The sequence below is a fragment of the Trachemys scripta genome, chromosome 5 (assembly GCF_013100865.1).
Source record: "Trachemys scripta elegans isolate TJP31775 chromosome 5, CAS_Tse_1.0, whole genome shotgun sequence".
Classification (NCBI taxonomy): Eukaryota; Metazoa; Chordata; order Testudines; family Emydidae; genus Trachemys; species Trachemys scripta.
The window spans coordinates 88533078-88547566 of NC_048302.1; the positions used below are offsets into that span (position 1 = coordinate 88533078).

At 44.0% G+C, this 14489-nt stretch overlaps 1 protein-coding gene across 1 annotated transcript in view; it reads right to left on the reverse strand.

The window, feature by feature from the left end:
• Positions 1–12792: 12792 nt before the first annotated feature.
• Positions 12793–14489, reverse strand: part of KIT (KIT proto-oncogene, receptor tyrosine kinase) — a 71933-nt gene continuing 70236 nt past the window's right edge. The window contains exon 21 of the mRNA XM_034772572.1: positions 12793–14036. Within this exon, the coding sequence (XP_034628463.1) occupies positions 13920–14036 (117 nt within the window). The 3' untranslated portion in view covers positions 12793–13919. The remainder of the gene's footprint in view (positions 14037–14489) is intronic.

A 14489-nucleotide genomic window follows, 5' to 3' on the forward strand; every position in this document is an offset into this window, starting at 1 on the left:
AAGTGGGTTGCAACCCATTTTAATGGGGTTGCCAGGACTGGCTTAGACTTGCTGGGGCCTGGGACCAAAGCCAAAGCCTGAGCCCCACCACCCAGGGCCGGAGACAAAGCCTGAAGGCTTCAGGTCTGGGCAGTGGGGTTCAGGTTGCAGGCCCCTGTCTGGGGCTGAAGCCCTTGGGCTTCGACTTTGGCCTCCCCAAATGGGGCTCGAGCTTTGGCTTTGGCCCCTCCAACCTGGGGTGGTTGAGCTCAGGCAAGCTCAGGCTTTGGTCCCCGCTCCTGTGGTCATGTAGTAATTTTTGTTGTCAGAAGGGGGTCGGAGTGCAATGAAGTTTGAGAACCCCTACTCTAGCTCAGTGTGACAGAGAAGCTGCTCTAAATTGTACCACTAACACAGGGGCCTTTATATAGGGTTGCCATGTGTCCGGTTTTTGACCGGAATGCTGGTCGAAAAGGGATCCTGGCAGCTTCAGTTGGCACTGCTGCTGGGCCGTTAAAAGTCTGGTTGGCGGTGCAGCAAGGGCCCCGGGCTAAGGCAGACTCCCTGCCTGCCCTAGCTCCGCACGGCTCCCAGAAGCAGCCACCAGGTCTCTGCAGCCCCTAGATGCACGGGCGGCCAGGGAGGCGCCACATGCTGCCCCAGCCCCAAGGGCTGGCTCTGCAGCTCCAATTGGCTGGGAACTGCGACCAATGGGAGCTGCAGGGTCGGTGCCTGTGGTGTGAGGGCAGCGCGCAGAGCCTCCTTGGCTGTCCATGCATCTAGGGGCTGTAGGGACCTACTGGCCGTTTCCTGTGAGCTGCAGCAATCGCTGCCAGGATCCTGCACTCTGAACTCCCTCCCGCACACAAACTCCCTCCCTGAGCTTGCACTCCCTCACCCCCCGCCCCAGCCTCCTCCTGCACCCCAACCCCTCATCCCTGGCCACAACCCAAAGCCCACACCCCCAGCCAGAGCCCTCACCCCCCCACACATACCCCAACCCCCTGCCTGGAGCCCTCTCCTGCACTCCAAGCCTCTCATCCGGGCCCTACCACAGTGCCCACACCCCCTCCCGCACTCTGAACCACTTGGCTCCAGCCTGGAGCCCCCTCCTGCACCCTGAACCCCTGATTTTGGCCCCACCCAGAGCCCATACCCCCAGACCAGAGCCCACCCCCCCATCCGGAGCCCTCCCACCCTTCCCACACCCCAACCCAGTGGCACAGCCCAGTGAAAGTGAGTGAGGGTGGGGGAGAGCGTGCAATGGAGGGAGAGGGGATGGAGTGAGCAGGGGGGGGGCCTCAGAGATGGGGCAGGGGCAGGGCAGGGTTGTTCGGTTTTGTGGGATTAGAAACCCTACCTTGATAGCCTCAGGGCCAAGGAAGGACTGGAGTAGCACAGCTCTGCTCCACCTTGCCCCTTCACACCACTTTCCTCCTCAACATGTCCTCAGCTCAATATTTTCATTTCAGAATGAAAGACGTTGAAATTTTGAATCGGTTCAAGATGTTGACAGTTTAACCCTGAATTGGAAGCATAAGAGTGACCATTTGCAGTTTATTTTTCAGTACCTCCGTGGGCGGGAAGGGTGTGCTGTCCCTAGGCTCCTGACACCCAGGGCTGGCCCCAGGCACAAGTGAAGGAAGCAGGTGCCTGGGGCGGCCCATAGAAAGGGGCGGCCCTCCCTCCGTTATTGGGGCAGCACATCCGGGTCTTCGGCAGCAATTCGGCGGCGGGTCCTTCACTCCCTCTCTTTCTCTTTGGTGGCACTTTGGCAGCAGCTCAATCATTGTTGTTGTTTTTTCTTTGCCGCTTGGGGCAGCAAAAAAGCTGGAGCCGGCCCTGCCGACACCCATACACCCCAAAAATCCACCAAACACCAGCACCAACATAACCAGCATGGAGAGTGAAAGGCTGAGAGGAGAATGTGGCCGCACTCCCTCAGCAGGGCAGCAAATCAAGAGCTAGAACCCTGTGTTCTGCAATATGGGAATATTTCAGACTCCTGGAGAGCTTGGCAGCTATACAGGGAGCCCCACTAGCAGATGGTCAGCAGACAGCCACAGAACATGTAAGATCTGCCCAGAAGCCCTGTGTAATGAAAAGCGCAGCTAAGGAGTTATAAACCGCAATGGTCAATGAGACAAACACCAGCTCGAAATCCAGTACCTCTCCCCAATGACTGATGTGGCAGAGGAACAGTTCAACATCCACAGCCCCATGACACAACTCCTAGTTGAAGCATAAGTGGTGTGCAAAGCCTTTTACAGGTCTTCCACACTGCGGTGAATTTCCCCTAAAACCCACAAGAAGACAGTCAGACATGCAGTGTAACCTACCATAGCCCAAAGTCCCAAGCACGATCATAAACACAGCAGTAGTTTACCCTCTGTGACACACCAGTCAAGTACACCAATCACACACACTATCCCGTATTTATGGGTACGCTCATCCAATCATAGAACACCACATGGCAACATGTGAAAAAACTCAGCTGCCAATCTACAGTTAGAATGGCAATGTGGGTTGGGGTTTTTTTGGTTTTTTTTGCAACATTTTAAAAAAATCAAAATAAAAACATGAAAAATTATATTGAAATTTTAATTTTAATTTTTGATGAAAAATTGGGAAATTTAAATATTTACATGATGCATTTCACTTTCTTCACAATTTTTACAATATTTGTCATTCAAAACATTTTGACTAGCTGTAATGTATGTTATTATAATACATTAATTAGACAACTGGTGAATAATATGCAACACCATAAATCAGAGTGTTGAAGGAGAAGGGAAGAGATAATTTCCATGTAGCACCTTCTACATCCTGATTTGCTGGGCCACTTATTTACCTTAATTACTTCTAAGGTGCTGTTAGAATGTTTTTAATGCATAAACATACATAAGTTCCTAATTGCATAGTCACTAGAGCTGCCTGGAGGATGACAATTCTGTTTTGCAGCAACTTTCAGGGTTTCAAAATTTGTTTTAATTTCACCTCAGAACAAAGACAAACCCTTTTGCATGTTTTCATGAAAATGGAATTGTGCTGAAATGTCTATTTTTGTATTTGAAGGTGCATTGGTGGGGTTATTCCATAGCCTGGTGGTTGGGGCTCTACCCTACAACTTAGATGATCCCAGTTCAAGTCTCAGTCAGCAAAGTTTTTCATCTGGGATCATTCTGAGTAAAGATTTGAACACAACACTTCTACCTTCTAAGCCAGTACCTAAACTGTCAGGCTATAGAGTCTGAGCTCCTCTTGTATTCCTTTCCCTCGCCCCCCGAAAATGAAAACTTATTTGAAACTGATCTGTCACCACAAAATATGTTGGTTTTGATAGTCACACAATAAAACACATTTATCTGAGCTGAGAGAATAATTCACAGTGAATAATTTATTTGAGTAAATTACAGTACACTCCCATTTATCGGAAACCCTATTTTGTGAACCTCTGCATTATCCAAACTCCCGATTATCCAGCTCAAATCCGTACCCTTGGGAGTATACTGTAGTCTCTTTTTTCTGCTTTTGGATTCTCTGCAACTAGATCATGTACCTCCACAGACGTATTTGTTATTCATATTTATTCCATGAGCATCTTTGCAAGGGTATGTCTACAATGCAAAAATATCCTGTGGCAGCTAGTCTCAGAGCCTGGGTCAACTGATTCAGGCTTGCGGAACTCACGAGAAGGGGCTAAAAATAGCTCACACTGAGGGGGTAGGTTTAAAGCCTGGGGTCCCCCTGAGCCCAAATGTCTACCCTGTTATTTTGAGCTCCATAGTATGAATCCTGCAAGCCCGAGTCAGTTGATTTGGGCTCTGAGACTCACTGCTAGTTTTCCCCCCTCCCATATAGAAGTACTCTAACTGTTTTACTGAATGGCTTGATTTTGAATATTCAAAATATGAGCTGTGTTAGATTGCATGATGTTTCTATTCCATAACTGGCAGAGCCTGCAAGCATCTCCAGCATGAAAATCTACATGTGCAAACTTAAAATGTGAATTCTGCCAACACTAATGCATAGAAGTCTGAAATTTGCTTTCCATAAACACTCATTCCAGTAGAATTTGTTCACATGCACACGTCAGCTAAGAGAACACAAAAAAAGGGGCACGAGCAAAGGAAAAGTACATTCATTTAAAGATATGTCTGAATATTCAAAGAAATTGTTTGCTCAGCTCTATTATTTATGAATGACCCATCAGGTAATTAATGCAGTTTAATTGTCATCTAAACTTTCATGTACTTGAATAACAAAAGGAACTAAGTTGAAGAAGCAGCTATTAATTCATGCTAGTTGGCAAGTCCCAGGGTTCTTCTAGTTACTATGAATAGTGCCATCTGGGGAATTTCCGGCCCCCGGGCTCTGCAGAGGCAGCAGTGACAAGAACCGGAGCCTCCACCATCTATTGCTATAGGCAGCCCACTGCTCTGAAAGCTTTCTTATGCACTGGAGACACAGTAGGCCTGGATATCATCCCCACAACTGGAGGCAGGAAAAGTTGGTTGGCTCCACAAAAGGTCAGCAGAATGGATGTACAAGAACATGAGGCCCTAGTCCCTCTTGCTATTTGTTGGAAGGGGGGGAAAGGAGTTCAGGAGAGTCCCAGACTGACAATAGGATTGAATGATAGTTGCATTCACAGTAAGAGCTGAGTAGTTGGAGTCCAGCTATCATCTGAATATTAGGACCTCTGAATATGAATAGTACTTAAACCTGGCTATCTGCTCAGAAGTCCACCTCGGTCTCTACATAGATTCTGTTGCTGATATGGGCCCTTCAGCAGTTCTTCTTAGCATATGCACTACGTGCCTCAGGTGCCACATGGCCAGGATTCATCACCAAATTTTAGCCACTCGTTGGATCATTTGCTTCCCTGGGTGGGGTCAGGTACTGAGGGGGAGTGTGACATGAATGCTGATCCATACCCCCGCCCCCCCATCCTTTCAGCAGTTATTTTGTGTGCAACTTATTTTATGTTAGAAAAAGCTTTATAGTTTACACTGAAAAAAACTATTGTGCTTTGCTTTATTCAAGCCAGGAAATTGAGCACTCTGGCTAAAGCCTTGCCTACACTCCCTCCCTGGCAAAATGGGTGGGATGCCATCACACTGAAGTAATCACATGCCCAAAGAATTATATTGTCAAAAAAAGAGTATCTATAGAACACTTTTAATGGAGAGCAGCTGGGCCCTGATCCTCCAACAGATGCCGCATAGAAGGACCCCTGCATTCACTTGGCACCCCAGCAACTTCGCTAAGGGTGCGTGTAGGAGCATGGGTCAGGCGCTGAGTCTCCATTGTTACATGTGCTGTGGGGTATTTGTCCCCTTCCATGACTGTTGCTTTAACAACATCGTGAATTTCAAAGCGCACATCGATTTGAATGTAAAATGGAAACTTTACAGAGTTGTTTCATAGTTAGGCAACTCAGAATCCACTGGTTGATGACTGTTTCTGCATTCCTGAGCAAAGCTCAGTCCCCACAATATTTGCAGGAAGCGAACACAACAGGGATACAAGCGCACAAAGTAGAGTTGATTAAAAAAACCTAAAATTGGGGACAAATTTTAGCTCTGCTCTGAATTTGATTTATTAATAGTACTTTTATGGGAAGAAAACCAACCAAACCCCAAAACAGTTATATTTACATCTGGTAATTCATGTTTTCGGTAGGTCTAACTTTGCCTTTAGATGTCCCAAGGGGCTGCCCACCAGCTGGGAATGGACAGAGCTCAGCTCACTTTGGTCACCACTTCCACAACAACCCTTCTTGCCCCAACAAACTTCTGTGTCGGGCGCAGGATGTAATATAGAAGGTGCCTATGCAGACTCCCCAAAGCCAGAGGAATCCTCCGCTGGGGAGATGCATCTGGCTTCCAATCCCCGTGTACACCTGGGCAGCACAAGTGGAATGAACAAGCTAGAAAGAGGGTTCGTCTCCTACTGTTAATTTAATGTGAAATTCTCTTTGAACACAATAGGAGAGCCCTGCTGCAGATCAATAGGAGAGCCCTGCTGCAGATCAATAGGAGAGCCCTGCTGCAGAGCGAGGGTATATNCAATAGGAGAGCCCTGCTGCAGATCAATAGGAGAGCCCTGCTGCAGAGCGAGGGTATATAGCTCTTAAATCTTTTTGAGTTGTGTATTATTACAGGGGTGTCCCCTTCAGATAAGTTCTGGTCTGACACCTAACAAGTGAAAGTATCTGGCCTTAGCTAGTGTCACTGCCATGAAGTTCTGGAATAACCAATTCAAATAAGTGAAGGCTGATAATCTGTTTGTCAGTGGTATTCCAAGTGGCTAAAGATAGGTATTTTAATAGAGTTAAACCTGTACAAAAGAACAAACTTACTAGGCAACCTCCCTTCATAGGAGGCCATCCCAAAATATCACCATACGCCCCAATTACAATTCTTCTTCTTCAATAGGTGGCCACCTCTGATAAACAACCCTAGACAGGTCATCTGAGACAGCTTGTTGTGCAGCTCACAAAACCATACATGTGCAGCCGTTCCTTGCTGCTGCCAAGTCTCAAATAGATACATCACTAGGAACATTTGGGTTTTTATTTGTTTGTTTGTTTCCTTTCTGCATCTGGGTTAAATGTTGTTGTAGTCTACATGCTACGAAGACTTTTACTATATATATACTATACACAGAGAGAGAGAGAGAGAGAGAGAGAGGGAGGAAATTACATGCTGTATCTGCATCTTAGCAATGTGAGAGTAAGGTGAATTTAATCAATTAACAGAGCCCCATACACTATTGCAGCTATTGTTAATATTCAAATAATTGCACATTCAAGCAACCAGGTCTGTTTGGCTCACCCTGCTGTCTCTACAGACCATGAGAGCCCTCGATCAAGATCAGGACAGAGACAGAAAATTCAGTCACTGGATGATAGTCTCTGCTAACTGATTAAATCAGCTCTAACGTTTGGCTGGCAGATAATAGTTACCATTAAAATAGTGCTCTATTGATGAAAAAAATTAAGAAATTCGGAAGATATCTGCACTAAATATTTCTGATAACTTAGCTTTTGGTTACAAGCTTTATACAATTGTGGACTTATATCTAAAGAATGATAGGAAACTGAGGGTCAACTGCAACCATTGATATACTGAAAGATTTTCTCGAAACCACAGTAGAGCTGCAGAGTAGGTTTTCACAGCAGTGCTACTATTTCCAGATTTTAAAGTTAGGTGATTTGAAATCTATTAAATTTCTTAATTTCTTTCTTGAGACAACTGTGGATGCTTTTGCTCATTTAACAACTATATCATTGTCCAAGGAGGGGGAAATTTGCTACACTCTCAATGGAAGATGAGCAAAATTTTGCTCTAGCCTAGTTTCATCATATCAAATAGCAAAACTACAAAATCGGGGGGCGGGGGGAACTGCTCCATATAACTTCACTATTACCATTTGTTTGATCTTGTGGCAAGGTTATATTCTGTAGTGCGATTAAGAACATTCATTCCTGATTAGTACTGTATGACCTGGTGTCTTGGTCAGGAGCATTCCATGACCATTAGCTGCAAAGGTCTAAATTTACTAAGGGCCCATATTTTATAGTGGGGAGAAAAATGAGGCCATAACTAGAAAACTTGAGAGAATGTAGGAATCATCAGTGCTGAGACAGTTTTTCCCTCCCAGTTGTTTAGCCTGCCCTTAGCTACTAGTCCTCAGCTTTCATGCCTTCTGTCTCCATTACAGGCCCTATTCCCCTTCACCAGTGTCTTTTTAAGGCCAGCATAATTTATTGATTTCTTTTCTTGCCCTAAAATCTACACTTGACTGATAGATCTTGCAAGCAGATTGGTCTTGTTTTGTCTGATTAATATAAAATAGTACTCTGTTAATGGTGCTAGTTGGATGCATCAGTGGTTTCTTAGGGATACTAGTGCTGGCTGATTTTTAGTATTCAGGACACCTGGACTAACTGAACTGCCTTTATCCCTGAATTTTGAATATTTCCCCTCCTACCAAGAGCTCCCTATAAAACTCAGAGGTCATTTCCAGCTACGCTTGGTCATGGGTACTCGTTCTTCATCAGTCCCCACCCTTTCACTAGAGAGTGCTCACGGCCTTTACTATCACCCTGGTCAATACTAAATTGTCTCTCCCTTCTGTGATTGGGTTGAAGGTCATATGGCTGGTGATATGGATGCACATGTAGAATATTTCTCAGTGCCTCCATACACACTGCAACACTTTCAAGGTCTTTCATTCTTGTTACCTTCCATGCAAGCTATAGTCATTTTGTTCTCTCTTGAATTGGCAGGGGAGAAGGCTGAAGGATCAGTCCTAGTGTTCAATAGCAGACTGGTATTTTCCATGTTTCCAGCCAAATTAATGTTACAAGTGAGATTCCCAAAGTTTGGTCACATGGTGGTGACTCTTCCTCCTTATTTCCAGTTGCATTAAATGATAAAAACCGCATTAAACACTTTCCTAATATCACTTTCCACGTAAGCAATTGCTATAGCTGACACAGGAAAGTTATTCAATCACCAGTGGGAAGGGAATTCATTCATGTGATCGTGGATAGCAGGGGAGGTGGTAAATGCTGAAGTCTCCAGAATATGAACATAATCTGGCTGATTTTCTACATTGGACAAAGAGCCTTGACACAATAGTCTAGGCTCTTTTTCAAAAATACAAATTAATGATACATTAAGCCCAGAAATACGTGAATTACCTCTGCAACATAATTAGAGCTGCACTGTAATAATTTATAAATATTGTACATTATTCTGATTATTGGGATGTTTACTGCATAAATTGTTTGGTTTACTTTAGTAGTAGGGTTGGTAGGAAAAACAACCCAGAAGGGAAGCAATGGCTCAGGATCAGACACCCCTTGGTAATCACTTAAGTGTTAAGAGGCAATGCCTGAACTATTAGCTTTACAAATTCTACATCTTGAATCCAACAATATTCTATCTCCTGGCTGGATTCAAGATCACTCCCAGAGAAGTAAAGGTATGAGGCCTGGCACCTGTGGGGATGCACTCAAGAGACCAGATGGGTCACAGAGTTGCAGCTGGTTCTATAACCATGACTAAGGTTAAGATAGATACACTAGAGGGTAGGGATCGGATACAGAGGGACCTAGACAAATTAGAGGATTGGGCAGAAAAAAACCTGATGAGGTTCAACAAGGACAAGTGCAGAGTCCTGCACTTAGGACGGAAGAATCCCATGCACTGCTACAGACTAGGGACCGAATGGCTAGGTAGCAGTTCTGCTGAAAAGGACCTGGGGGTCACAGTGGACGAGAAGCTGGATATGAGTCAACAGTGTGCTCTTGTTGCCAAGAAGGCTAACGGCATTTTGGGCTGTATAAGTAGGGGCATTGCCAGCAGATCGAGGAACGTGATCGTTCCCCTTTATTCGACATTGGTGAGGCCTCATCTGGAATACTGTGTCCAGTTTTGGGCCCCACACTACAAGAAGGATGTGGAAAAATTGGAAAGAGTCCAGCGGAGGGCAACAAAAATGATTAGGGGTCTGGAGCACATGACTTATGAGGAGAGGCTGAGAGAACTGGGATTGTTTAGTCTCCAGAAGAGAAGAATGAGGGGGGATTTGATAGCAGCCTTCAACTACCTGAAGGGGGGTTCCAAAGAGGATGGAGCTCGGCTGTTCTCAGTGGTGGCAGATGACAGAACAAGGAGCAATGGTCTCAAGTTGCAGTGGGGGAGGTCCAGGTTGGATATCAGGAAAAACTATTTCACTAGGAGGGTGGTGAAACACTGGAATGCGTTACCTAGGGAGGTGGTGGAGTCTCCTTCCTTGGAGGTTTTTAAGGCCCGGCTTGACAAAGCCTTGGCTGGGATGATTTAGCTGGGAATTGGTCCTGCTTTGAGCAGGGGGTTGGACTAGATGACCTCTTGAGGTCCCTTCCAACTCTGATATTCTATGATTCTATGATTCTATGATTTCATCGTGGGTATTTTTAGTAAAAAAGTCAGGGACAGGTCACAGGCAATAAACAAAATTTCACAGAAGCCCATGACTTGTCCCTGACTTTTACTAAAAATACCCAGGTGGGAAGGGACTAACAGTCCGAACCCTGGTGCCAAGGGCTACCTCTGGCAGCTGCTCCAGTCCCAGCCACTGCTCCAGCTCCGGCCACTGTTCCAGCTGACAAGGTCCTGCTCTAGTCCTGGCTGCTGACCCAGCCCTGGTGGTTGACCCAGCCCCAACTACTGCTCTGGCCACTGGGGACTGACCCAGCTTTGGCTGCTACTCCAGGTCCAGCCGCTGCTCGTCATCAGGGCTGCTCTGGCCCCAGATACTGCTCCAACCATTGGGGATTGACCCAGCCCTGGGGACTGACCAAGCTCTGGCCGCTGCTCCAGCTACCAGGGCTGCTACAGTTCCAGAGACTGACCCAGCCCCCAGGATTGACCCAGCCCCAGCTGTTGGGATCTGACCCAACTCTGGGGACTGACCCAGACCCAGCCCTAGCCGCTGTTCTAGCCCTGGCTCCTATGGCCAGGGCTGAAGCCGAAGAAGTCACGGAGATCGTTAAAGTTATGGAATCTGTGATTTCAGTGAAAAAAATCATATTCTGAACCATGACAGCCTGCACTAACCCGTGTTGAACATGCATCACAGTTACAAGTTACAACTTGTTTTCCATCCCAGACCCCACAAAACATATTTTCTCCACTTCCTGGCTCATTATAACAGACAGCCCATTATGCATAATTTTGTAACATTAATAATACCACTGATCAGTGAGGTAACAAAATGATGAATCATAATGATTTCACTAAAATATGAAATGGAAGTAAATTAAAACTTATTTCTATATCACATGTCCCCCAACACTTTGGTTTAAGGGATCATTCAGCTCATAAATACCTTGCTAAATTGGGGCCTAAGCACGTGCTTAAATGGTACTACTCACAGCAGCATACTTCTAAACTTATTGCAACATTTTGACATTTTATCTCAACTTTAAATTACTCAGACCAATAAAACATGTATTGTGGACCAATTCTTTAGCAGCAAAATACTTCCACTCATGGATACCAAAACAACCCTGCGTGCACAGATTCTTAAAGTTTTTCACATGCTGATCTAATCTATTTATACGTATAGAGGTCTCCAGAGAAGCATCAATAGATTGTTAGTGTCATAGTACACATTTTCAAAAATATTTCAGAATTCCAAACTTTGCCTCTGCAGATTCAGATACTATGGTTTTGCATCCACCCAAGACTTTATTAAGATTTATAACTAAAAGAAATATTACATTTTAAGATATTACACATCAGTAGCATAGGAATGTGTATTTACATTTTTATTTGAACTCTTTAGAACTGCAATTCTACAACTGGACAACATATCCAAAAGTGTTTCATAAACTTTCAAACACATACATTATTTATACATATGTTTTTTGCATCTCTCTCTCTATATATATATAAAAATATTTTTGTGACTCAAGGACTGAGACTAGTCAAAATGACATTATTGCTACATTTCCATATTTACAAAAAAAAATGCGTAAAACCATTTAAAACATCAAGTCACTGCAAAATAAGTTTAAAAAAACCCAAATTACAAAAATATAAATTTAAAGAATATTTGAGACCAAAAATTCTTTCAGCTAAGTGCCCGCAAAGTACCGAGACACCTACAATTATACCAACTAGACTGTCTACAATAGCTCTGAAAGCCAGCACACTACAAAAGAATTTTCATAGCATTGAATCAATAATGCTTAACAACAAGTATGATATGCATAAGTGTGCCCCCAAACAACTGGCTAACTTTAGAAAGGTGCAACAGCATAGATAGGTCCAGTGCAAATGGCTATTTTAAGATTGGTTAACAAATTTCTAAAACTATATACCAAATACATGGTTGTATAAAATAAAGTATGAAAATGTGTGGTATTAAAATTATAATACCAGTGTGTGCATTTACAGCTATCTTGTTTTGGGCAGTTAGTTACACATAAAAAGTAAATGTAAACTCAAAACAACGAGACTGACTGGTATGTTGAGTATAAATAACAGAGTGCTTAAGTGCAGGCGCATTGTAAATAAATAGGTACTTAAGTAGTACTGCCTCCTACATGCTTCTTTCAATGTTTTTGCTGATTTATACTTGACAGGAATATAGGAAGAGACGAACTAGTAGTATTTGTGCTGGAAAAAATGGTTGTTTCGGACACTTAAGCAGAGTCTTGGGCTCAGAGCTAGTATTTTTAAAAAACATATTGTAACCCAACATCTACATATCTGTAAAATAAGGCTGAAGCTATATTTTGTGTTCTGCTACATTAAGATCCAATGTTTCCCAATTAATAATCTTTTCCTCTTATTAATTTTACCATCATATAATATTCAGCTGGAAAGAGAAAGGGACTGAGAACAAAGCCTTTCCAAGTTACGGTACGTGGGCCCATCTGTGGGAAATTTACACTTGTGTATGAACACAAGGGGCCCTCTGGAAAAAAGAATTCTTTGACTGTGCTCTTTTTTTAAAATAAGGTGAAAAATTAACTGCCTGTCCTTAAGGTATGTGGATCCTACTATAAACATCTCCTCTGTATCCAGATCAAACTACTACAGCTATGGAAAGAGATTATTCTCTTACACATTTTTTGTCCATTTTTAAGATACAAATATTAGCCACGCATGTACTTCTCCCCTTCCACCCTGCAACACCACCCTCTTTGCTTGGAATGAAAACTGTGTGAAACATGGGCTGGAACATGAGTAAAGCTAAGATTATGTCACGGCGGTCACAGAAGTAATGGATTCTGTGTCTCCTTTGTGACATTTCCCTTCAGCCCTGGGGTGAGCAGGGCTGGAGATGTCAGCCAGCTGGGCCCCTGGAACTCTAAACCACAGCTCTCAGTTTCTGTGGGTGGTGAGGGCCCCTGCAACTCTCAGCAGCTGCTGGTGTCAGGAATTCCCAGAGCTCCAAGCCTCTGACCCTGGAGCGCCGAGTCACTGTGGGAGGCAGAAGGACCCTGGAGCTCTGAGCCACTGTGGGCACCAAGGTGCCCCAGAGCTGTCAGCTGAAGCAGTGGGTGCTGGACCCCGCTTTCCCCAACCTGAAGCAGGGCTTGGGCTCTCATCCCCCTGTCACCATTTTGTCAGAGTTATTTTGAATAAAAGTCAGGGACAGGTCATGGGCTTCTGTGAATTTGCACATGACCTGTTCCTGACTTTTACCAAAAATACCCATGACAGAATCTTAAACTTAGACATGATGGAAGGGGAGAGAAGCTCCACAATGCTCTCCTTCCCCAGGTGTCTGGAAAGCCCTCCCTAATTGCAGAGTCCTTCAGTGGTCTAGGGGATGCACAGGCTGAGGTGTTTGGGGGGTTGGGGGACGAGATGTTATTCTGCTCACTCCCACCCCTCTTCATGTCCACATGGTACCCTCTTCTCATGGCATCCAATTCAGAACACCTGCTTATGACATTTGTAGGGTTTTAGACTTGGCCACTTGCAAGCAGCTATTTGTATGTGTGTATGTATTTATTTACTTCAGAAATGTAGCAAAAAATCCCCAACAACCAAGCAATCAGAAAATGACTATTAGCTTTCCAGGCACAGATCTAGAGATGGACTGTTTACTAGTTGGTTTGGTTTGTATTCATCTAGCTCCAGATCCAGGTTTAAGATTTAGATTTTTGTTTATATGACTCCCTACTGCAAAAACATACAATATAGCAAAGTATATACAGCTTCAGTCAACACTGCAACAATGGCTGTGGTGGATGGACTAAGTTTACGTGTAATGGTGCGTGGTAAAGGACAGTATTATAGCAATGTTCAGACTACCTTGGTAGTGAGTAAAGTATCATTAATGTCTACTCTCTCTCGTCCCCTGCAGAATAAGAATGCCTAATCCATCTGGGCTGCCTATTTTCCAGATGTCCCTCTCCTCTTTCAAGCATCTTCGCGTACCAGAAGGGGCTGAGTAGATGATGCGCTGCTGCCCACAGAATTAATCCTCACTGAGTGATCTGCAGCATTTCCTTGATGGGGTGAAAAGTTTGAGTAAGCCTGGAGAAGACAGACACTATTGTCAATATTTCACTGAATGCTTCCTTCATACAAGCAGAATACACCGTTGCTATTAGCTGCTCTGTTTTACAATGTGCCCTGATAACAGCTATCTAGGTAATTGGTTTCCTTGGGAAATTAAAGTACATCCTGATATAGAATTTAAGAGTGCCTGGATTTAATTGTTCTCTAAAATGGATCAGAACTTGAAACTCAGTTATTAAAAAAAGAGACAGGAGATTTTGTAAGATAATTTTAAACAGAAATCTTTGAAATCTTTTAATCTGAATCTTTGAAAATCCCTCCAATAATTTCATACTTTTCCTCACATTTTTGCTTTTGTTTCAGTAACCCTTGTAGTTTGCCAAAAACATGTTAAAGGAAGCAACTGAACCCCTGCAGTTTTCAGTTTCCTCATTTCTCAACATATCAGGGAGCCACTCATGTTTGTGT